At 44.1% G+C, this 24595-nt stretch overlaps 1 protein-coding gene across 1 annotated transcript in view; it reads right to left on the bottom strand.

Moving 5' to 3' along the window:
• Window positions 1–14552: 14552 nt before the first annotated feature.
• Window positions 14553–24595, bottom strand: part of PLB1 (phospholipase B1) — a 604804-nt gene continuing 594761 nt past the window's right edge. Inside the window, exons 56-57 of the mRNA XM_086926127.1 lie at window positions 23174–23248; window positions 14553–15357 (exon numbers count right to left, since the gene is read on the bottom strand). Of these exons, the coding sequence (XP_086782253.1) occupies window positions 15121–15357; window positions 23174–23248 (312 nt within the window). The 3' untranslated portion in view covers window positions 14553–15120. The remainder of the gene's footprint in view (window positions 15358–23173; window positions 23249–24595) is intronic.

The following is a 24595-nucleotide window of genomic DNA, read 5'->3' as shown; positions in this document are numbered from 1 at the left end:
ACAAATATCGATTACAAGGAACCAATCTGCTAATAGTATACAGAGGCGGATGTCTTTACAGTGAGGGGGGGGGGGGGGGCAGTAGCCCCAGGGGATCCTTACAGTCATAATTGGAAAGGTCAGATGTTATTAAAAGATTACTATATGTGGAGTCATACTCCAGGGTAGGGCCCAGTGACAACTTACTGTAGCATTGTGTACATTCAGTACATGGGGACAAAAACCTTTGGTGAAAAATCGATGCTGCAACGCTATTTCCCCGTGATGCATCACACCTGTGAGAGTGGAGAACCAGTGTCTCAAAAGCCCTATTTTTACTCATTACCCGCTAGATAATCCTGGAATAGACTCCAGAAGTTCTTGGGACTGCTTTGGGGGGGGAAGCAATTCACTATATAGTTCGGACTGTGTGTTGTAGAATAACATGTTGTGGAACCATTGCGCTATATTGGGGGGAGGTACTCTGGCCCAGTATATTGCTACCACCCGTTTAGCTATCAATAATCCCATCTCTACTAGGCGCCTAACGCTCTTGTGTACATATTTGGAAAAGCCCAGTAGAGCCAACAATGGTACCGGAGTCAGGGGGATCCAGGTTATGTCGCTAATTTTCAGAAACACGGATATCCATAAATTGACTACGTCCGGACACAGCCATGTCATGTGGATGAATCCTGCAGGATCCATACTATATCTCTTGCATTTCGCTGAATCTCAAAGGCCATATTTATAGGATTTGCTGGCTCTTTTAACATAACATGCGTATTTGTTTATTACAGACGCGGCGATTGTGGTTGCCAGATGCGCACTGCGCTTGTGTTATCTTTCTTACACTGAAAAGAACGTGTGATATTTTTTTAAACTTGTGTGCTAATAATGTCTTTTAAAAACTTACTTGTTATTGCTTCTTGTTTGCTCTAGACCTCTGGTCCGCCGCGGCAAAGTGCCGATTGAGCGGAGGGTCGCTTCTCGAGCAACACCACTTCCGGCCTCCTCCCTCACTTCTGGGGGTTAGCTCTCCTCCCTCTCCGCCCTGTGGGCCATTTAACATGGAGTATCGAAGGATGCACAGCGGACGTGCACAGCGGGCGAGCCAGCGACGCGCCAAAGGCGCGCCAAAGGCAAGCCCATCTGCGCCCGTCCGCGCCAGGTCGGGACCAGGGGCCAGTAATAATGCCCATTTTATTACCTACACCTCGTTAGATCTTTACAAATTGCAACTTGAGGGATCCATGAATTCTTAGGCTAGGCGGGCAGCACTTAACTCTGGTATCTATATCTCTAGACCTACTTGCCCTGGCCAACACACACGACTACCATCTGCTACGCTCCCTGAGATCCCCCATCGCCCCCCTAGACCGACATCTTTGGTCTTAGCCCCATTGACCGTCACCTATCTAAACACACGATCGATGGTGAAACATCAATTTGATATTTTCCAATTACTTGACGCCAATACCATTGACATCCTTCTTCTGTCAGAAACATGGTTAACGGATGACTCCGCACCTGATATCTTAGCCGCTATTCCTACTGGGTACTACATACTTCACTCCAATCGAACCCAGGGTAAAACTGGCGGAGGTGTGGGGGCAGCTATCATACATCAAAAGCATAATTTTACCATCTTAGAAAGGATTAGCCTTCACCGTGTTGATAGCCTTATTTTGAAATTTACCTCTCCTAAGTTTTCTTTTATTCTTACTCTTTTTTACCGACCCCCTGATCATATGCCGCTATTTTCTCAGCTTTTTGGAGAATTGATTTCTCAACTTGTTATCAATCATGCCAGAATCATCGTCATCGGTGACTTCAACTACTGGCCTTTAGACCCTTGTGAAAGCAACCTGTTGGTTGAATTCTCAGATCTTTTGACAGGCTTGAACCTCTCCCAACACATTAATAAAGCTACCCATATCAAGGGGCACATTCTGGACCAGCTCTGGACTACCAACATTGCAATTACCCCCCCCCCCCCCCCACCATCTCCCCCTGTCCTTGGTCTGACCATTCCTTTATTACTTTCATTATTACTCAGACCCCTTATGTTCCTTCGATCCCTATTAATAATCTTTTAGCCCGAAATTGGAATCGGGCTGATCAGAATGAATTTCATAGTCTTCTGATTTCTACTGCTCCTAAGGAACTGGCTTCCATCCCTGACCAGGCACTAAGCATAGCGAGCTGTTTGGAATCAGCAAGTGATAAAGTCGCTCCCTTGAAAAAAATTAAAACCAACGACCTCATGATGCTCAGCGTTGGTTTTCGGATGAACTGAAGAAGGAAAAATTGGCCCTTCGGCAGGCTGTTATTGTGGCTGTGATGGACGAGCTCAGGAGGGGAGCCGATAATAACATCACCCAGGCGCTTGTGCTTCTGGATTTATCGGCTGCTTTTGACACGGTCGATCATGATCTTCTGATCGACCGTGTCAATGGCGCCGGTATCTGGGGTATGGCTCTGGAGTGGATTAGATCCTTCTTATCTCATCGCTCCCAGGCCGTTCATCTATCCAACTTCTCAGCCACTTCTAGGAAATTAACCTGTGGGGTCCCACAGGGGTCTGCCTTATCACCACTCCTTTTTAACTTGTACATGCAACCCCTGATTCGATCCCTACGTAATATCCCAGCCACTATCCGCAATTATGCTGATGATGATATTCAAATGGTTTTTAATCTTGATTCCTCTCACACATCCATCGCTGACTTTCAGTCTATTATGACTCTTATTGGCGATTGGATGCGTCAAAGCCAATTGAAACTTAACCCCGACAAAACGGAGCTTGTTCTAACCGGAGGGTCTCTTAATCCATGGAACCCCAATTTCTGGCCACCCTCCTGGGGTTCCGCTCCCTCCCCTGCCGGCTCCGTGAAGAGTCTAGGGGTTATCATCAGTAAGGATCTCTCTTTAAAATCTCAGATCAATGCAGTCACCTCATCATGTTTTTTTCACCTTCGGAGAATCCGGAAAATCGGCAGGTTCCTGACCAATGAGGCCCTAATATTAGTCATCATGGCATTAGTTACCTCCCGCCTCGACTATGCCAACTCTCTTTATGCTGGCATTCCAGCCTATCAGCTTCGCCAACTACAACTGGTTTAGAATCAAGCGGCGAGACTCATTTTCCATCAACCTAAACACCAACATGTCTCGCCCTTGTTGAAAAGGATCCATTGGCTTCCGGTGGCACAACGCTGTACTTTCAAACTTGGCTGCACCACCTTTAAGTCATTAATGGGCCAGGGCCCTGTGTTTATTGCATCTAAGATTCACCGTTATGTTCCATCTCGTAACCTCCGCTATTTACATCACAACGTTCTTTCTGTTCCCTCCTTTAAACGGAAAAAACATGGTGGCCTTAGGTTTTCATTTCTGGCACCTAAACTATGGAATTCTTTTCCATACAAACTCAGATCTATTTCCAGCTACTCATCCTTCAGGAAAATGTTAAAAACTAATTTGTTCCGTCAAGCCTATGATTAACACTTGCACTTTGCCTCTCACTCTTGCATACTCGTTCCGTTTAGCGCCATGACACCGTTTGGTGTCCGTGCGCTCTATAAATATTTTTTACATTACATTTGTAAAGTGTACGTTCACCCCAGCAACCGGCATCTTGGTGCTGAAATAACAGATGTATATTGTTACTCAACGGTACTCATTTTATTGACCTCAAATGGATGAAAGGCTGAGTGGACTGGCCTGGGTTTGAACCTGTGACCATGAGGTCGAGCACAGGTCCCTGCAGTGGATGCATAAGCCCACTGAGCCACCAGACCCGGCTTAAGCACATGACAGCAATCAAGAGGGCGAATCCTTGCTAGATATGCACAATAGTCACAAATTTACATACATTGAAACGTGGGACGGCTCATCCTTTATGGCGGAGGAGCATCGCCCCACAGAAAAATAAAATGATAATAAAATCATTTTATTATTATTTATCTTTCATGACTCCCAGCCGAGGTTAGTATGGGGGCGGGGCCATCCTGCTGAGCATTTCACTGCAGGAGGAGTGTTTTGGCATTTGCAAGTGCGCATGTATGTTTGGCTGGCTGTCTCAGGCGGGACAAAATTACATGCAAACTCATGTTTCTCCAACCCAGCTGTATTGAACAGCCGAGTTGTAGAAAAGCCCCAGGCTCCCTGGGCCTGAGCGAGCATCAAGCCAGCGTGCTTATGTAAATCACAGCATTGCTTTCATGTTGGTATTACCGGCATGAGAGCAGTGCTGTGACTGCCCCTTGGGATCTTGTGCAGTGTGACCAGCATAGGGAGAGGAGCCCCAAGGTGGCGGCCACAGGAGCAGGTACGTTTTTATTTTATTTATCATTTCCACCTGACCCGCTCCCCCAGCGCGTTGCAACATCACCCCAAAACTGGTGCAGCTGCCACTGAATGAAACTCAGTGGAACTAATTTACAGAGCATTATCCTTTAAATCTGTAATGGATCCGGCTCTCCTAGAGCTCCATTAGACACCATCGTAAAAAGCAATAAGGTATAGTTTTTGTGGTGCTGAAATATATAAACATTGATAATCACTGATTTTCAATATTTATATAAATATCTATTGGTATTCACAAAGATAAACACTAAAAACAGGAAACCATAGGTATTTCTAACAAATATCTGGCTCCATTGTTTCAAATAGTGGATCCATTTCCTTTTTATATATATATCTTATACAGATAACACAGATTTTCATGTTAGTGTCTCTGAGGGCCTGGCTCGTTCTCTACTTTGAGTAGCTTGTATCTGACTGACCAGTTATATGTAAAGCAACGGGCAGGCCGAAATACACATCACTGTGCTATGTAAATCACCACTTCAAACCAGTTGTGGTTTGAAGCTGTTAAGGGTCAGGTCATTGAGCCCATTTTGTTCTGTATTTTGCTTGTTGTTCATGCCAAATAATAGGAGTTCTGTCTTGGGTTGAACTTCATGTAGGCACCGGACATCCAGGTCTGGATGATATACAAGCAGTGTTTTAGGCATTGTATATCTGAAGCAGGGAGACTTACAAGTAGAGTTGTTTGTCATTGGTATATTGGTGAATCTTGACGCTGTTGAGTAGTGCAGCAAGGTGCTGCATATTAAGATTGAAGATGATAGGTGAGAGTATGGAAGCCTGACGGACCTGGGATGCCCACGTGAACAAATTGGTGTTGGTTGGAAAGGTATGAGGAGAACCAGTGAAGGACATTGTCGGTGAATCCCATTCAAGACTTCAGGGGGATTTTGAGAATGGGTAGGTCGACTAAGTGGAAGGCAGATGAGCAATACCAGGAGGCTGAGGTCGTCTTCATCTGTGGTCAAGAAGGAATCGTCTACTAAGTATTAATTAGCGGTCTCCATGCTGCAGCATGATCTGAAGCCAAACTGGTAGTCGTTCAGGGAGATGTAATGTAAAATAAATTTATAAAGCGAGTAAATCATCCAAAGGTCTCAGAACGCTAGCAGATCCTCCAACACAGATACACAAGACAGGACTATGGCTGAAGCTAAAAAAGCCAGGTTTTTAGATGCTTACGGAACCTCAGATGATTGGGTTCTGTCCTAATCTGCAGGGGCAGGGAGTTCCAGGCTTCGGGGGCTGTTTTACTAAATGCCCTATTGTCATTTCTGACCGTGCGTACCCTAGGTACAGTTAGAAGTGACTTGCTAGAGGATCTGGGTGACCTTGCCGGGTTGTGGGATTTAAGCTTTTGTTCCAGGTATGTTGGTCCATGTCCATTGATGGTTTTGTGGACTAGGCAGCATAATTAAAATTTGATGCGCTTCTTTATTGGGAGCCAGTGCAGGGTTTTTAAACAGGGCAGTGACGGGGTGCGAAGGGGAAGGTTGAGCACCAGTCTTGCAGCAGTATTTTGCAGGACCTGTAGACAGGCCAAAAGAGTAGCATTTATTGAGGACAATAGCGAGTTCCCATAGTCTATCCGGCTGACAATGAGTCCCTGCACAATGGGCATGCGCGATGAAAGGGGGATCCATTTAAATATTTTCCTCAGACTGCGCATGAGGCCGAAGCTGGTGTTGACTACTTTATTAATGTGTTCAATCATGGATAGCTTGTTGTCAATTATTACCCCAAGATTTCTAACTGAGGATTTGGGAGAAGGTCAAGGACCAGGGGAGACTGGCCACCATTCTTCAGACCAGATCTTATCGGCCTCCATTTTGCTGGCATTCAGCATCAGGACGTTATCTGTCCTCCAGTTATGAATGTCAACCATGCAGTTTTTAAATCTCAGTTTGGTTTCATCTGGGTCCTGATTGATTGTAATCAGTATTTGGGTGTCATCTGCATAGGACACGGTTCCAAAACCGTGTGCTCGAATCACCTTTGCCAGGGGGGATACATAAAGGTTGAAAAGAGTGGGGCTCAGTATTGACCCCTGTGGGACACCCTTGTCGTTGTCGTGGTAACTAGAGGAGTGGGTGCCAACTTGGACCTTAGACCCTCTGTTGGTCAGGTAGCTTTTTATCCAGAGTAACGCAGAGCCTTCGACACCAACCTCAGCAAGACGTTCTCAAAGAATGAGGTGCAAGATGGTGTCGAAGGCTGCGGACAGGTCGAGTAGGACAAGTATGGTGGACTGATTTGAATCCAGAGTCATTCTGACATTGTCGACAATTTCGAGCAGGGTGGTTTCGGTGCTGTGGAATGCCCTGAAGCCCGATTGGGATGGGTCCAGGAGTTTGTTAGTCTCAAGGTGAGTTATGAGTTGTTTGTTTATCAGTGACTCCATGACTTTGCCAAATAGGGGCAAAGTCATGGAGTCACTGATAATTAGGAAGTAATTTGGGATCGGCTGCGTTTTTTTTTAGAATTGGTATTATTATGGCCTCCTTCCAGTGCATGGGGACGGAGGAATGCAGTAGGGACTGATTCAGGACTTTAGTTAGGTCGGAGACCAGGACAGTTGCAATTTTTGCTAGAATTTGGGGGGAGGCTGGATCTCCCGGGGCTCCTGACTTCATTTTGTACAGGGTTGACTCAACCTCTGTTTCAGAATAAGGTGAAAATTCCCTAAGTATATTGATTTGTTTTTTTGAGTCCCTGTAGCAGTTGGTGGGTGGAGGTATGGTCTGCGACAGAGGGGGAGGTTGGGGGAAAAGTTTCTGGATGTCATTGATTTTTTCATGGAAGTACAGGGCTACAGAGTCAACCCACTCTTTTGACTCATTGGGTGATTGCTGACAGGCAGATGGATTAGTGAACTCTTTTACTATTTTGTATAGTTCTCTCTGTGAGTTTGCTGCCTGGGAAATCCTATTGCCTAAGTACACTTTTTTTGCCATGGCGATATCTTTCATATAGGACCTATGTGCTGCTTTATAATGTTGCCTGTCATTTCCGTCTTTGGTTTGACGCCATTTTCTTTCTGCTATCCTGACCGAGTGTTTAATCTTTTCCAGATCCAGGGTGAACCACGGTGAGCTCTTGGAGGGAGGCCTGAGTGCTCGGGCCGGGGCTATAGAGTCTAAAGCCAAGGAGATTGCGGAGTCGAGATCAGTTGCTGCACTGTTAGGATCAGTTTTACTAGTAATTATGGGAGGGGAAAAGTGGGCAGCAAAGGAATTCAGGGTGATTTTGTTCCATGGTCTGCTCAGTTTTTCTTGAGTAATTTTTTGGGGTTCAACATGGGTGCCAGCAATACATTTTTTTATTACAAAGTGGTCTGTCCAGGGGGCAGGAGAGATCTGATTAATTTCTACTTTATCTGAGTTAGTGCATAATAGATCAAGTGCATGGCCAGCATTGTGCGTAGGGCCTGTCGGTAATAAGCAAAGTCCTAGAGACGTCAGATTGCTGATAAGATCAATGGTATGGGGATCGTGAGTTTGTTCCACATGGTAGTTGAAATCCCCTAATAGAAGGAAGTTCCCTGCGACCAGGAAGTAGGGAGCTATTGCTTCTACGAGCTTGTTTACAAAATGGGTTTTTACTCCTGGGGGTCTATAGATAAGAGCCACCTTCCATGACTCTCTATTACCAAGGATCAAGGTAACAATGCACATTTCACCCCAGTTCTCTAGATAAGAATCATTGTTATGGAGCTTGATGGAGGATTTATATATAATAGCAGTTACCCCTCCTTTTTTGCCAAGACGGTCGAGCCGGTGTATTTTATAATCGAGGGGCAGGGCAATGGAGATGTCGGGGGTGGAAGACTCTTGCAGCCAGGTATCCGTGATAAATAATATATCAGGGTTGTCAGAGTCAAGAAGCGACTACATTTCTAAGGCATGTTTGGGTAGGGATCTAGCGTTGCAGTACATACATACAAGGTTTTTCTGGGGCTGAAGGCCGAGCTTACTGTTGTGGTGTTTAAACAATTTGGCCTTATTTACACTACCTCCGGTGCAGTTACTGGCTGATTGAGGTGTTTTGGTGTCGCTGCCGGTTACGTTTAAGGAGAGGAGCTCCTGATTAGTGTATAGAATGATGCCCATTGGAGATTCAAAGCCCAGAGAGAATAGAGGGGCAGAAAAAGTAGTGAGCATGGATGTGATTTCAGAGTGGAACATAGACTGCTTTTTCAATGATCTTGCAGATGAATGGTAGATGAGCAATGGGCTGGAAGTTGGTGAGGCCTTAAGGGTCTATTGTAGGTTCCTTTAGGAATAGGGGGAACTACTTTGTGCAGAGAAGTGTTAAGACTCACATCCTTGGACTCCTGTATGTTCACACTGGCAACCAAAAGTTGGAGTCTCTGATTGGTCGAGTGGGAAAAAAAATGGAACTTCTTTCTACCAGCGATTTGGTACAGTGCTACTCTGAAATTATGTAAAGCTCTATATACATTAAAGTTATAAATCATTCATAGCCTTTGTTAGACCTGGCATCCTTGGAGTGATTCTCCCCTAAATGTTTTCCTTCGCTCCTCCTGTTTCCCTGACTTTGTTTTTGCTGGCTTTAGGAATCTGAACATTTACCAATGCTAACCAGTGTTAAAGTGTTTGTTCTCTCTCCTTAAAACATGATGGATGTGGCTTACACCCACTTGGCACATTTAATTTACCTGTAAGTCCCTAGTAAAAGTGGTGCTGCATGTACCCATGGCCTGTAAATTATGCACACTGATTGTGCCACACACTTAAGTAGTCCTTTAAACATTGTTCAGGCTTGCCATTGCAGCTTATGTATGCAGTTGTAAGCTGTCCTTTTTTCCTGACAAAATAAAGCTTTTGCCAGGCCCAAACCTTCTTTTTTAATACATATACGTCACCCCTAAGGTAGGCCCTGGACAGCCCAGTGGGCAGGATGCAGTGTATTTAAAACGGAGGACATATACTTTTAAGTGTTACTTGCGCTGGTAATGAAAAACTCCTAAATCTGTTCACTTCTGCAAGGCCTACCTCTCCCGTAGGATATCATTTAGGTTACCTAAATGCATTTAATAAGCAGTAACTTCCAATTGGGAGCAAGTAGACAAGCCGAGTTTGGCAACTAAAGAATCGAAATTAAAATACCTCTTTAATGGTAAAGTAGGATTATTAATCACAATTCTGAAAAGGACACTTTTAGAAAGTTGGCATTTTCTTGTCCTAATCATTTGGTGCCTGTTCCTGGGTTAAATTATTAGATGGCAGTTGTGTTTTGTGTATTGCTCCCAGACACTGAAACAAAGGGACGATAGGTGTTTGGCAGTAAATGAAGGGAAGGAGCTGTCACCTACCATACTTGCACATCACAAAGGCTCTGCCTAGGCACTCTTGCAAAGGGCTTGTCACTAGTCTATTTTGACCCAAGCCAAGCTGGGGCCAGGACAGGGAGGAAACAGATACTTGACACCTCAGCAGGTTGGAAACCTCTAGAAGCTTCCTCCACCTACTACCTACCTTTTTATTAAAATGTACTCTATTCTTCTAAATTGGTGTAGAATTTTTATTGTGTTTTGTTTTCATGTTATTACTATTTGAAGTTCTGCATAAATACTTTACACGGTGCCTCCAGCTTAAGCCTGATTGCTCTGTGCCAATCTACTAGGTGTCTGAGCACATTTTAATTTGCGTTTTGATTGTGCCTCACGTCGACACGGATTGTGGTTGCTGCTTGAGTAGAGTTTGACCTCCCTTAACTAAAAACTCAATTCCACACAGCCTCTATGCTAAAAACATATCTGGGATTAGGAAAAACATGGTTACTACTGTAAAAAGCAATCCTATGGCTGTGTAAAGGAAGCCTTTAACTGGCAAAACATATATGTAATTGTTAAAACATGATATTAACAGTCTATAAAGCAGTGTTTCCAAATTGCAAGCAGAATTTTAGCGGGCCATGAAAGTGCAAGCAATAAATAAGGATTCCTTTTAATTCTGTATTTATCTTGTCTTATTTGCTGCGCTTCAAGGACAGAGTTCAATTGCCATGTTATGTCTTCTGACACATTTTTGCTTTTTTAATTTTAACATGGGAATTGGTATTTACAGACTCCTCTAACTTTGCACCCAGAGAAGGAAAAGTAAAGTGAATTATGTGACAATCTTGCTGGGGTACAGAGAGTGTGAAAGGGAAAGCTGTGGGATGCCATTTTTGTAACACACAACAAAATGTTAACACCAGTAAATTAACTGTACACATACAGCAGTTAGAAAAGCAAACATTAGGTTAACCTTTTGTAGTTCTGAAGTGTGATAGAAATAAAGATGTTGATAGGATCAAAACAAATGAAGGCACTTTTACTTGGTGATCCACAAATGATAAATATTCACTGAAACCTGATTTCCACACATTATCATTTGTGTGAATAATAGTTTTCTCAGTACAACTGTATGTCTGTGCAAATTAAATGGCCATTTCAATGTTGAGTGTGTGCCTATTGCTGACAGTGCATTACCACCAATGCCTTAGCTACATTAAAAATGTGCTGCCTCGTGTCTAGCTTGGTGGGTCACGCACATTTGTCATTCAAAAAGTGGGTTTAAAAAATTTGAAAAGCACTGATCTAAAGCATGTCTGTGTTTATTAAAAACATGATTTTAACTGTGCAAAACATATCTGGCATTGCCAAAAGAATGTATTTGCCAAATACATTTCTGTAATTGTGGCGCTATATTTTTTACGGTTGAAATCATACATATGAATGGCAAAGCTAGTATTTATTACTTGCCTGAACATGAATGTCAATGTGTTTCTGTTTTTGTAAATTTTAAATCTATGATAGCCAGAAATATATCTAGGATTGCCAAAAGCATATCTATGGTTGTCAGTAGCATGTCTGTGATTGTGAAAGCAATGGTGAAAATCATATCTAATTGTGTAAACATGCATTACATTTGCAAAAGCATTTATGTGACTGTAAAAAGTATGTCTTTTTTCCAAAAGCATGACCTTATTCTTAAAACCAATGTGATTGTCACAAGCATGTCTGCAATGATAACACACTCTGACAAAGTAATAGCAAGCCAATAGTTCAGGATTTAATAGGTAGTTTAGTAGTGTAATCCATGTGTGGGGGGTGGAGGGGGGGCGGTCAACAGGGAATGAAGAACAGCTTGCTGGGCACTGGGATTCAGACCTGTGACATGAAAGATTGTATTCGATTGTTCAGTAGAAGGGGGGGGGGCATGTCAATCAATCAGTCAGTCAGCATTTTTATAGCGCAGCACTGTCACCCCTAGGGTGTCTGGGCGCTTGAATGCAACGTCTCCGTCGAAGAGCCAAGTCAGATAAAGGGCAGAAGTGGGCTGAAAAAAAGCAGAACAATGAGCAGAAAGAAGACAGAAAATGAGCAGAGGAGGCACAAACCTATGGCAGCAGAGGGCAGCGGATTGCAGGCAAGCTGGACAGGAGAACTGTCACAGGGGAGCAGGCACCATGACCTGCTCAATGGGGTAGCGCGGTGGCCGACATTAAGTAGGTTCTGGGTGGAGGGCGGAGCGCTGGGTGGAGGGCGGAGGGAAATGGTGGGAAGATGGAAGAAACGAACAGAAAGAGGAAAAATAAAGGTCTCATATTGAGTTTATGTTTCGGAAGTGCTCATACTTCTGTTAAAAATAAAAATGAACCACAACGCACTGGGTAGCCCTCCAGTCTCGCATGTGTCTAATGGAAAATAGCAAGCAGCCAGATAAAAAAATAGCTAGCAGCAGATAAAAGAACAAAAACAACTGTCATTTCAACTGACCAGAGCTCTTGCTAAAAAGGGTTAGTTGGAGCCTAATGCTAACTAACATACATGTAATTTAAAGCAGTTATGTAAGTTTTTTTCTCAAAAGGAGTCTACAGAACATAATTATGTGAGAGTAATTTGTTACTTTCAGCACACACTTATCTATTGAAGAGGTGGCAAGATCCTCTCCTGGAGGAAAGGCGAGAAGATGCTATTCTTCAGTACAACCCTGAGTTCATTATTCTCCTAAAATTGCCCGACTAGTTGCCAAATACTGAAAATGAGGCCACTTCTTGCAAAAATGTGCAAAAGTACTACTCTGAACAAAAAGGCTTCCAGGCTTCCAAAAGTCCTGAAACTTAAAAAAATGCTCAGGGCTAAAGGGCACTTCAGATTCATTAGAAACGACTTTCATATTCAATAATAAAATATATTGGTACACAGAGTGATATGTGGATATTTAAAACAATAATGTTGACGCACACAGGAACACATGATTATGTTTTCCCACTTCTAGTTACATCGAATCCCAGTTTACGAATGAGTAAGACTCCATTATGCAGAGCAGTTATCTTCATTCTCAGCCGTGAGGCTGAAGTTAATTTAATTAGGGGCACCTTCCCTGCTCTACTCCAGTGAGGAAGCAGTGCATAACCGTCCTATGTAAAACATGTAAAGCAGGTTAAGCTATGTCAGTGTTTGGGGCTTTCACAAGGAAGGAGCAGCCAGGGCTCTTTGCGTCAAGCTCTTCTCTTTTCACAATGACACAATGCCACTGCTAAAACGTCATATATATCACAAAAGCAGACATGGCCTCCTTGTGCTATATCTTTTCTGTAAGGTAACCTTAGCCACCACTAGTTGTCGCCATAAAACTAGAGAATGGTCCCAAATTACACTTGTGACATGAGCTCCACAAAAGCTTCTGTCAAGAGTGTGGCCTCTTGTGAAGATGGGCATAACAATACAAAACAGAAACATCAACTGCAGTGCTCAACTTCCACAGAGCTGTGTACGTCTTACTTGAACATGCTGCATACTGAGGCATACAGCTTCATTCCATGATCCTACCGAATATTGCCTTACAGTGGCAGCTATGTGCTTGCCATATGCATTGCTTAATTTGTGCCGGTGTTTGCCCATGCACTGCAGTACTTATTTCTAAAGACCAGCATGCATTTATCAGAGTCTACACATAGTGGTGCTGTATGTCTATTTATTGGCAGAGTTCATTTGTGCCGTATTCAACTATTTTAAATACTTAACCCTTTCGATGCTAGTGACGGAACGGTTCCGCCACGAGCGCCGGTTGGGCTGTGCTTATGACGGAACCGTTCCGTCATGGCCATGCCCGTTTCTTAGAACCTTCAGCACAGCGCGAAAATTCACGCCGCGCTGAAGGTGTTTTAAAATAAAACTAGGTCTTCCATGCAATCCATATATTTTACAGTGTCATGTGGGTGGTGCCAGCTGCAGTTGACTCGAATGAAATACCTTATATTTACTTTTTGGTTTTACAAATTAAACACTGGTAACATGTATGATCTGAGCAGACAACTCCAAGCTGTGATCCTTGTTTTTGGTGTGATGTACAGGTAGAATCCAGGAAAATCAAATGATTCTTAAAATGGTGTCCCATCAAGTCTTGCTGACATGTGCTCTCTACCACTTTTAGTGAAGTTCTGGGGATGCTATGACCTTCTTTATATTTACAAAGCGGCGTTAAGCCACTTTTTGTGACTTAATGCCACCTTGTAAATACAACCACTTTACACGCATCATTTTGTGTGAAAGGGGTGTGCAATGGGTGTTGTTGTGGGTGTTCCACTGCAACACCCACTGCTGTTTGACGCTGCCCCAGATTTACTTGCATCTGTAAATCTGAGGCAGGGCCAAAAACTAACACCATGCAATAGCAGGCATTAGAATGGTGCAACAAGGAGAAATCCTCATTTCTTTGCTTTTTCTATGTGTGCTGCAGAATGCAGCACACATAAAAGTAACAAATCACCATTATTGATTGTTTCTGTGCAGGAAGGGACAACGTCCTGCAATTAAACAATCATTCCCTGCAACACAGGCACCCTTGAACTGTGGTGCAAGGGTGCCTGCGTTGGTGCTAGGTTGTTAGTACGGCGAATCCCTGCGTTTTGAAAATGTCGGAGTGCGGCGCTGCCAAACTTGGTGCAGCTCCGCACTTCGACATTTCCTTGTAATATGCCCCTGTGTCTCCAACCCGTTTGCAGCCTGGAAGCACAACTTATGCTAGGTTTGTGATAAGCATGCCTAAACTATGATTAGCCCTTTGCCTCAAAGTAAACATACTGAGTTCCAAATCATCAGCATAAGACTGCAACTTACATGTAAACGTGAAAAACACAATGTCAACACTTTCCAATGACAAAGGAAACCCAACACAGAGAACATCTCAAGCCACTGATACCATTGACAGCATCAGCTCATGTTTTTTTATTTAAATCTGCTTCCAAATCACAGCAAAGCTTGTGGTCCTCTCCATCAGGCAGGAAATGTGCCCATGTGTCTTATCCGGAGGTGTAAAGTTGGCATGAGAGTAAAAGATTTGAGAGAATCAAAGTTTGAGAACAATCAACAAGACAAATTCTCGATTTGAGCATGACAAGCATCGCCGTGCATCACAGTTTCTTTGTGTGACCAATCTAAAATTCCATCTCGGTGCAGAGTGTATGTGGAGGTTCTTTAATTTCTACACAGGAAAAACCATGATGGATATGCAGATTGCGGCCTTGATTCAGGGATGTGTAGTCATGGAAAATCCTCATCTTTCTAAGTCCTACATCTGGTGGGAGCACCTCCACCAGCTGAATCGCCACTTGAGGAGATTCCTCAGACTGAGGATTTATCACTTACTCCACAAATCGGCGTATTTTCTGATACCACTCAACTCTAGGTCCTGAATGTCATCATTTTATCAGAATAAAATAAGCATTCTGGCTCCCGGAGAGCCTGTTAGCCCGTTAGAATGGAGTCCCACGTAGCTCTGTATTCTGTATATTCTGCGTACGGGCCTGCTTCCTGGAACCAACACTTATCCAGATGAAAATGACAGCTGATCCAACAAGGAGTCCACCAATGGCTGCAAGGATCGGAACCCAGAAGGGTACGGTGTCCACTGCTGATCCCGGAGCTTCTGTGGCCGGAGGTATGCTATCTGGAGCGCGACTGTTTTTAAACGTGTAGATGTATGGCTTCTCCTGCAAGGGAAACCACAAATGTTGTTAGTCAATGAGCATAGGACTTCCACATTTTTGATCGTTTGCCATTAGCAAAGACGAATATAACTAGGATGAATACTCATATTCTCTATGGAAGTCAGAGTTAGTCGCTGGTTCATTTACATCACACATTTTTTCTATACCCCTTGTAACTGGTAACTGCTACATATGCAATGAACAGCTTACCAGGGCTTTAAGTGGGGCGGGGGGGTCTGAGTCCCCCCCAGTTTTTTGGGGGGCCTCGAAAGGGGGCTCTAGTGGGCTCTATTTTCGGGCCTCAAAGGTCAAAGGTCCCGGTTTTTGTTTGGTGTTACTAGTGTGGGTAACATGTCTTGATAGTGAAATACTGCCAATTTCGTTTTTCACTATTGAAAGGCTATCTTGGCCATAGGATAACATGGGGAATGCTGTGTGACATGTTTACCTGCATATCTTCCCATAACGGCAAGATAGGCTTCTGGAATCTGGTATCCCTGAGCTCAGAATTTAAATACACATCCTTTAGTGAAGATGGTTTTTAAATTCTAAGTTTGGAAATAGCACTTTTAGGAAGCGGCTATTTTCATGTTCAACCTTTCTGTGTGCCTCTGCCTGGTTGTGTATTGACTGTCTGGTTTGTGAGTGACAGGGGCTGGGTGCGGCTCCAGGAGGTTGGCTGAGTCAGCACAAGGCTGAATTGACCCATCTGCATGTAGAGTGGTGGGAGGAGTAGCACATGGGTCTCAATAGGGCTGTGCCTGCCTGCCACAATGCTGGCTCCACCTTCTGCGGTGCATCTGATGGCCTGCACACAATGCTAGTTATCCTGATTTAGACCACGCCCATTCTCAGATAGGCCACACTCCTTTAAGAAATTTGCCACGTCCCTTTTAGAGCACCACCAGTTTTTTTCCCACTTAACGCCCGCAGCTTACCAAGCTATCGTATAGACCTAATGCCACCAGTAAACAATGTTCACCTGTTGCACTGCAGTATCGATTTGCCCACTTCTACATCTTAAAAATGTTGTACAGCAGAATGCTTGGCAGTGCAGTTGTTGGGATCAAAGGTCAAGACTAACATGGTGTCTGTACCATCACAATCATTTTTATCTTTCTCCTCAGATGCTCTCTTGGAGCCGGTAAGATAAGGTTGGCCTGTAAGGTAAGGTAGCATGTGCTTTTGGATAGCCAAGTTCTGTCCAGGAATGTAACTAATGTAATGTCTTTAAGGAAATGCTGTTTGAGGTCCCTCTTAGAGGCAGAGATTAACCATTGCTGTGCCGGCTCGCATGATCCGTGTGCTATTAACAGTATGTTCAAGCAGGTAATGCGCGCAACAGGGTTTCTTTACAACAAGCTCACAAGTCTGTTACCTATCACCAGTGGTGAAGCACATTCCATGGTGGTTCGAATTCCTCATCATTAACTGTTGCATGTTTTGAGCATCGTATGTTTCCAAGCTGTACTTTTACTGCCACTAAAATGCACTTCTAAAAGCATGCGTTGGCCAGTGATATGTATTAGTAGGACCACCCATATTGCACGTTTTTAGTTGTACTTTTTTTGCACTGGTGCACGCCTCATCATCTGAAGTGCACAAGTGATGAGGTTCCTTATCACTGGTGCTTAGTCTGATTTTCTTGTCTTTTGCTTACATGGAGTATCCGCAGGAGTGTGTACTGAAACTATTTGCTTTAGTGTTTTTGTGTGTTCTTCAACATTGCATGGTCCTCATCTTTCAGTAGTGTTTGTTCTCTATAAGTATAATAACTGACGCTCTTTTGAGAAGGAAACCTGGATATACTGTTAGGTGAAAATGGGCACTCCTTCACGTCTGACATCCTGTCAGAGTGCCACCAACGGAAATGGAACGTTCATACATAGACCTTTGGACAGCACCACAAGCGGAGGGAAATGGAGCGTACCACATAATATCAATATTTTATAGAATACATATTAATAACGTAAATGTCTGACATGAAATACTAATAAACAAAATTTAGATGTGCCTGATAACTATATAACTCCAAGCTACCAGATTCCTTGTTGTCTTAAAGTTCCTGTTCTCCTGCGTCACATAGTAGGCCTTTTCATTCTTCCTTATGTGTTCATCCAATAGAATCATGTGACTCCCATGCTCGTGTATTGCACGTTTTCCAGGGTCACGCTATTTTCTCATCCTCCTTGCGTGCAAGCTCTCCAGATTTTCCCATTTTCATTCTCATCCTGTAGTGTCCATTCTTCTACTTTGCTTGTTCATCGCTGTCCTGTAATCGGAGTACTGCAGATCCACATACCTCATTTAGAGGTTGGGGACCACCATATTTCCACTGATGGAGCATTAGCTGGCTCCACCATTGACGACCTAGATTCTGATGCCCATCCACCAGAGTGATAGTGGTGGAAGTCCCAACCGATTTAGGGTCAGGTATCTGATCCTCATTTTTCTTGGCTGAACTACCAAACAACACATGTCGATTTTGGTCTGGAAGCAACCGAAAAGTCCCCGACACCCAGACAGAAAACTTCTTTTTCACAGAAACAGAACGTAGTTAGGGAGTTTGTTTCTGTGATGATTAAAACTGTTTGACTAAGCATTCAACATTGATATATAGGTGAACATTATCAGCATATTGCAGGAAGAGTAAACCTTTTTTTCTTAAGACATCACCTAGTGGCTCCATAAAAAGATTAAAAAGTAAGCTGGCAAGAATAAAACATTTATGGATTCCATTTGGGGAATTAATGTAGTTTGAGAACAATTTGCATTGCAATGTCTCTTAGAGATAGGTTCTGAACCCAGCTGAGCACTGTTTCTTCAATACCCATTCTGCTGCCAAGGATTTTTAAGATGGTTTTGTGATCGGTGGTATCAAGGGCCACTGATAAATCAAGAAGGACCAGGAGGCATGAGTTTCCTTTATTGAAAAGACAAAAAGCAACATCAACAATTTTTGGTACAGAGGTTTGAGTGCTATAACCACATTGGAAACCAGATTGGAAATCTTGAAGGAGATTCCTGCTGGTCTAGTCTTTTAGTTGGTTGGCAACACATCTTTCCAGGGTCTTGGAGAGGAAGGGGAGGGGCCAATGACACACCTGTAGTTATTGAGCACTAATGTTTTTTCAGAAGAGGGTGAACAAGGCCCAACTTTAGGGAATCCGTGAGAGAGTCCTAGTTCGGGTTTGATCGGGTTTGAGATTATGGCTTGCAAGAGATGAGGAGGTGTTCATGCTGTTCCTTAGCTTGAGTAGGTGGGCTTGAATCTGAAGAGAAATTTGAAGGTTTTGTGTTTTTGACTGCCTTCTCCACTTTTTGGGGAGCATTAAGCATGAAGGCACTTCAGGGAGCAATAGTTTTTTTTGTTCTTGGTGAAATATATGCTGGCTAATATGGTGTGTGTTCTCTATTTCTTCCCCAACTGCCCTAATTCTGTTGAAAAGGTTACAGCTAGGTCATTGCAAGGAGACTGAATGAGGGGAAGTGGACTAGGCTCTGTAGATGGTTTCTTTATGGTTTGGGAAACTTTTCTGGAGAGATTAAGCACTTGCATAAATTTCAATTTAAGGAAAGAGTATTTTACACAGTATATCATTTGGATTTGAGATTGAGGAGCAGAGTTTCAAGGCACATCATTTTAAATCTCTTTTCAGATGCCCGTGGCGTCTTGCATATCTTATTTACATAATCATTGTACCAGTTGGAGGTTTACTTTCATCTTTTTAGTTTAGAGGTGGGGCATGCTAGTTTTTCATAGTGCTGGAGATCTCATCATTATATTGTTGCACTAACTTAGAACAGTCAGGGTTACAATATAATGGTAGCTTTCCCTAGTGTATCTCCTTTTTGGTACCTAAAGCCCCCCGCCTCTACACTGTGCCCCATTAATTGCCCGCTTATTCGCAATTGGGGCAAGGTAGACATCCCTTCGCTCTGTCTCTCACTGGCTACCACTACCCCCTCCTTACTGGACGAAGCAGGCTCCCCCCTGTCTGTTCACACCCAGGCCGAGAGGATCCATACTTGGGTTGCAGACGCGTGAGATACTGTTGCCCCTCTGAAGAAACTCAGGACCAAGCGCAATCACGACGCACAGTTTTGCAAATCACTACTTGGCCTGAAGTTAGCACTTCGACAAACTGAGCGTAAGTGGAGAGCGGATTACTGTCCACTCAGAAAGCTCATATTCCTTGCAGCGCTGAAAGAATATAAGCTGGCCATTCTTGAGGCCAAAACCGAATACTTTTATGAAAAGATTTTGAACTCCACTAATAAGTCCAGGGAGATATCCACCATTGTTGACGAGTTGGCCAAACCTGATCGGATCACTATGACCCCCTCTTTCTCACAGTCTCTCTGTGACTCCCTTAACAACTACTTTGTTGAGAAAATTGCCTTAATTAAGGCAAGTATTCCTATACCCGATGCAGGCTTCTATACAGGCAGTACTCTCGACAACCCTGCCTCATTTTCGACCTTTACCCCAATCACACGGGAAATATTTATATCCCTTCTTAGGAAGGTTCGCTCTGGTTCCCCCGCCGATTGCTGTCCTGCCCAAATTGCCCGCAAGATCTTTCTTAGTCTTCCAGAGGCACCCCTTTCACTACTTAACAACTCCCTTGCATCGGGGACGGTTCCCAACGCATTTAAATCTGCTGTTGTCTCACCTATCCTTAAGAAACCCGGGGCAGACCCTCTGGTCTTGAACAATTTTCGTCCAATATCTTTGCTCCCTTTCCTGGGTAAACTTCTTGAGGCCTATGTAACTAGCTGCCTTGGCTCCTGTGTAGAAAATTCCCAGTTTCTAGATCAACATCAGGCCGGTTTTAGACCACGACACTCCACAGAATCCGTGATGGTGGCAGTTCATGATGAACTGCCAAAGGGGGCGGACAACAACATCTCCCAAGCCCTGGTGCTCCTTGATTTGTCAGCAGCTTTCGACACCGTTGACCATAGCGGGTCAGCGGGTCGAGAGCACCGGCATCAGGGGCACCTCGATGAGATGGCTCACCTCCTTTCTACAGGATCGTGAGCAAGGCGTTCGCCTTAGTCCTTTTACATCCGAAGCCAAAAATCTGACCTGTGGGGTCCCGCAGGGCTCCTCTCTTTACCCGTTATTATTTAACCTTTACATTTCGCCTCTCATCTCTAAGCTTTGGGAGCAACCAGGGGTCATCCTCAACTATGCAGATGACCTCCAGCTCATTTTTGATATTGATTCCTCCCCTACCTCTATTGAAAATTTCCAATCTGCCATGTCTTTCATCAGCAATTGGATGAATGCAAACCAACTTAAGCTGAACCCAGGAAAGACTGAGCTTCTATTGACTGGGCCCCCGGCTAACCCCTGGAGTTCCAGCTTCTGGCCGCACTCGCTGGGCAGTGCCACATGCCCGGTGAGTTCGGTCAAGAGCCTTGGAGTCGCCATCAGTGAGGACCGGACTATGAAACCCCAAATTAAATTGGTGCTTTCGGCTTGCTTCTACCATCTTCGCCGCATTAGGAAGATCAGCAGGTTCCTCACTTCAGAGGCCTTGGTTCAGACCATGCTTGGGCTGGTCATTTCCCGTATTGCCTACGGGAATGCGCTGTATGCTGGGATCTTCCTCTATCAATCCCACCAGCTTCAGCTGATCCAGAACCAAGCGGATAGGCTGGTCTTTCGCCAGCCTAGGACAAGCTCAGCGAAGCCCCTACTGAAGAGCTTGCACTGGCTCCCTGTGATCCAGCGCTGCCTCTTTAAGGTGGGCTGCTTGACTCATCAAGCCCTTGCCCAACAAGGCCCGGCATTTATATCCGCTCGTCTTCATCGATATATCCCTTCTCGAGCCCTCCGCTCCTCGAGCTCCAATCTGCTACTGTCATGCCCGTTCAAACTGAAAAGATTGGGTGGATTGAGATTTGCCTCCCAAGCTCCCCTCTTTTGGAACTCTCTGCCCCAGGCCTCTGCCTTATTCCTTCCTATCTCACCTTTAGGAAGGCGCTGAAAACCTGGTTATTTTCTCAAGCCTTCGATTAGTCATCATTCTGTCCAGGTTGTCAACTGGCAGTTCTTTCCTCTGTTTGTCCAAAGCGCCAAGAAGCCGTTGGTGTACGTGCGCTAAATACATTCTTTTATCATATCATATCATATCATCAGAGAGCCTAGGGCCTTTTTGTCGATGTGTTTAAGGACTCTCAAGTTAACTGTTAACAGCCAGTGGTGCAGCATGTCGAGGGTGTTTGGCATAAATATTTTTCAAAAGAATGAGTAAATACTCTTACTATTCCTTGTAGAGTTGGAGATTTATTTGTGGTGCTTCTTTGCAAAATGTAGGTCTAGGATGGAGCCTCTATTGAAATGGATGCAATATTGAAAGATATTGTTGTCATGTAGAAAGGAGTTGAGAAATCATTTGTATCCAAGTCTTTTCCACAGTGGAAGCTGAAATCTCTCAGGAAGATCTGGCCACACAAGAAGATGTGTTAATCCATTTTGTAGTCAATGAAATTCTCGTTGAAGTTCTTTTTTGTGCCAGGTGGACAGTATTAAATGTTTCACCTCAAGGGTATGGATGTTGTGTAGGCAATGTGTACAATGAGGCATAGAGAAATGGAAGAGTTACACAACTTTATCATTTGGTATTTGTCTATTTGGGCAGTTCCCATACCTGATTACCCAGTGGTCCTAAGATGACAAGAAACCTTAGTATGGAGAATGAGTGGCACCACGCTACCGTGGGTGCAATAGCATCACAGGCTTGGCCTGGAATGAGGATGGATGTGGATGTGACACTGAAAACCATGAAGCCTACAGTTCATGAGCACATCATTGAAGTGATGAGCAGCTACTAGATTGGGTGTGTGAGAGGAGGTGAGTCTTCTGAGGTTACTGTGGCTGATAGACCTCTGGTTCTGTTCAGGGTGTCTATTTCTGGAAGTAGAGGGAATGGGCTTATGTAGAGTGAACAGACATGACAAGTGAGTTTGAGATTGTGTATTTGATAACATGCTTAAAGTTTTTGGAGGCGGTGTGTGAGCACGCCCTCTGGGGCCAGCAAGTTAAGTGATCTATAAAGGAATGGTCTGGAGTGCAGTTGGTTAAGGTAGAGAGTGGTGGAGCAGTGAAGGCTAAGGGTGGGGACTGGGAAGAGAAGAGGAGATTAGAACCACCAGTTCTTGACAAGATGGAAGGTGATGCCCCAAAAGCAAGTGTATGTTCAGTGTATGGATGCTGGTGCTGTGCTTCATTTCAGCTTGTTCTTTACATGGCAGCTTGTCTGAATAGTCTGAGGTTCATCTAGAAAGGATGTACTCACACATGAGGATGAGCACCATGTCAGATTTACTTTTTGAATTTGGACTTTTCATTGCTATTAGTTTTTCAAATAATTATCTTTGAAGTTGCACGTTATTTGTTTGCCTTTGTCATTACAAATGTATTATGATTTCTTCATAAAAATGCTTGAGTGTTGTAATAACTAATGTTGATCCTGTAGGTCCTATGTTTGAGGTAGCGCATCACAGTTTTAACGTTATAGAAGGGCAAGGGTAATAATGGAGCCATCCAGTCATTGGCCATCCAGTACATCTCAACATTCTAGAATGCCTATTGTTGGGGATTGTTAGTGACGCAGCTCTGGGTACAGAGGACTGTGCTTTTTCTCTACCCTGAATGGCCTCTTTAAGATGACGTCAGGTGGGTTAGGCGGCACAGCAACTGTTAACTGTTCCTAGTGCAGTAAACTCCATACTCCGCCCATGGAAGATACCCCTCCTCTTACATGGCCCCACTGAACACGTCATCATTACAGGCCACTCTACCTACCCACGTCGGGCACTTCAGCTTGGTGCGGTTGTGCGTGAAGTTATTCAAGTTCTGCTTATGACCTTCTGGCTCCAGCTACAAAGAGAAAGGATAAAAAAAACATGTAAACATGCCGTTTGCATCTGTTGTTGTGGTAACTGCTGCTCTTCATGCCTGGAGGCTGATGGGTGAATAGATAAGCCTCTGAAATGTACAGCGCTATCCAGAATGAACACCTCATACATTATTACTTACCGTCATTTGTTTGGGTTCAATGTGCTGATAATAGGTGTTAACTATCACCAGACTCGATGCTACCCACTATTTCTCTCAGAAGGATGACATGCTGAGTGGAACTCTCTCTAACTCTCTCTCTCTCTCTGTGCATGTTTCTCTCTCATTGCTGATTTTATTTGCACAGTTTTATATAGCGCTGGCTATACCTGGAGGTATCAGAGCGTGTTACATGAGGATCAGCAAGTTACAGGACACATAGTTGTATCAGTTGAATCAGCAAGGTACAGGTTACGTAGTTACAACCGTTTGAATCAAAGAATCACAGAGGTAGGGGGAGTGAAGGGGACAAGAACGGGGAGAAGAGGAAAACAATGTCAGATGACCAGCTGGGTAGGTGACGGCCAAGAGGCCAGACTCCTCTATTGCTGTGTAGGACAGCTCCACCGGGGTCACACCTGTACAGGCTATGAAGAGGATTCAACAGCTGGGTGAAGTATCTTTCAACATGTTACCTCATAATTTCACGTCAACATTTCATTCAGTTCATATACAAAGCCCATTTATAGCACTCCACATCACTGCCCGTGTCTGTGGTTGCCTGGGTTATAATGCTGCATTCCATGTAATATAATTCATTTGGGCATCCTATTCATATTGTGTCATATTATTACACATCCCCACTGCATTTCTTTTCTAGTGAAGTAGTGTGGCTCACTGGTTAGAGGCGCCAGACCCGAGAGCAGAGAACGGCCCGGGACCAGGGTTCGATTCCCAGCGCGGCAGGTTTCTGGACCAGGGTCAGCGGACTCGATAATTCTCTCGCCTCGGTGCCCACTCTGATCAGCGATCACACTCGGCAACTCTGGGCATTAGCTTGCCTCATCTTCACTAACGGCCCCACCAGACTGCCAGGGATGCCTGGTCTCACCCTGGAGATACCCATTAAGGGACCATCTCTCAGGGAAGCCAGGAAGGGTTTTGCAGCGGTCGAAGCGCCTTGGGACCCTCCGGGTAAGTAGTGCGCTATATAAATGCTGCCTATACATTTACATACATTTACAGGTCCCCGGCAATCCTTTTTTACACCATACTGTACCATGTTATTTCTCAGCTTTTATACCATCATACACGTCATACTATGCAACATCACAGACTTCAAGGTATCGTTCTCGAGCTGTCCTATGCTATTTAACATATCTAAAAAAA

Source organism: Lissotriton vulgaris, chromosome 6 (assembly GCF_964263255.1).
Source record: "Lissotriton vulgaris chromosome 6, aLisVul1.2, whole genome shotgun sequence".
In the NCBI taxonomy this organism is placed as follows: domain Eukaryota; kingdom Metazoa; phylum Chordata; class Amphibia; order Caudata; family Salamandridae; genus Lissotriton; species Lissotriton vulgaris.
This window is presented reverse-complemented; position numbering and strand designations above follow the sequence as displayed.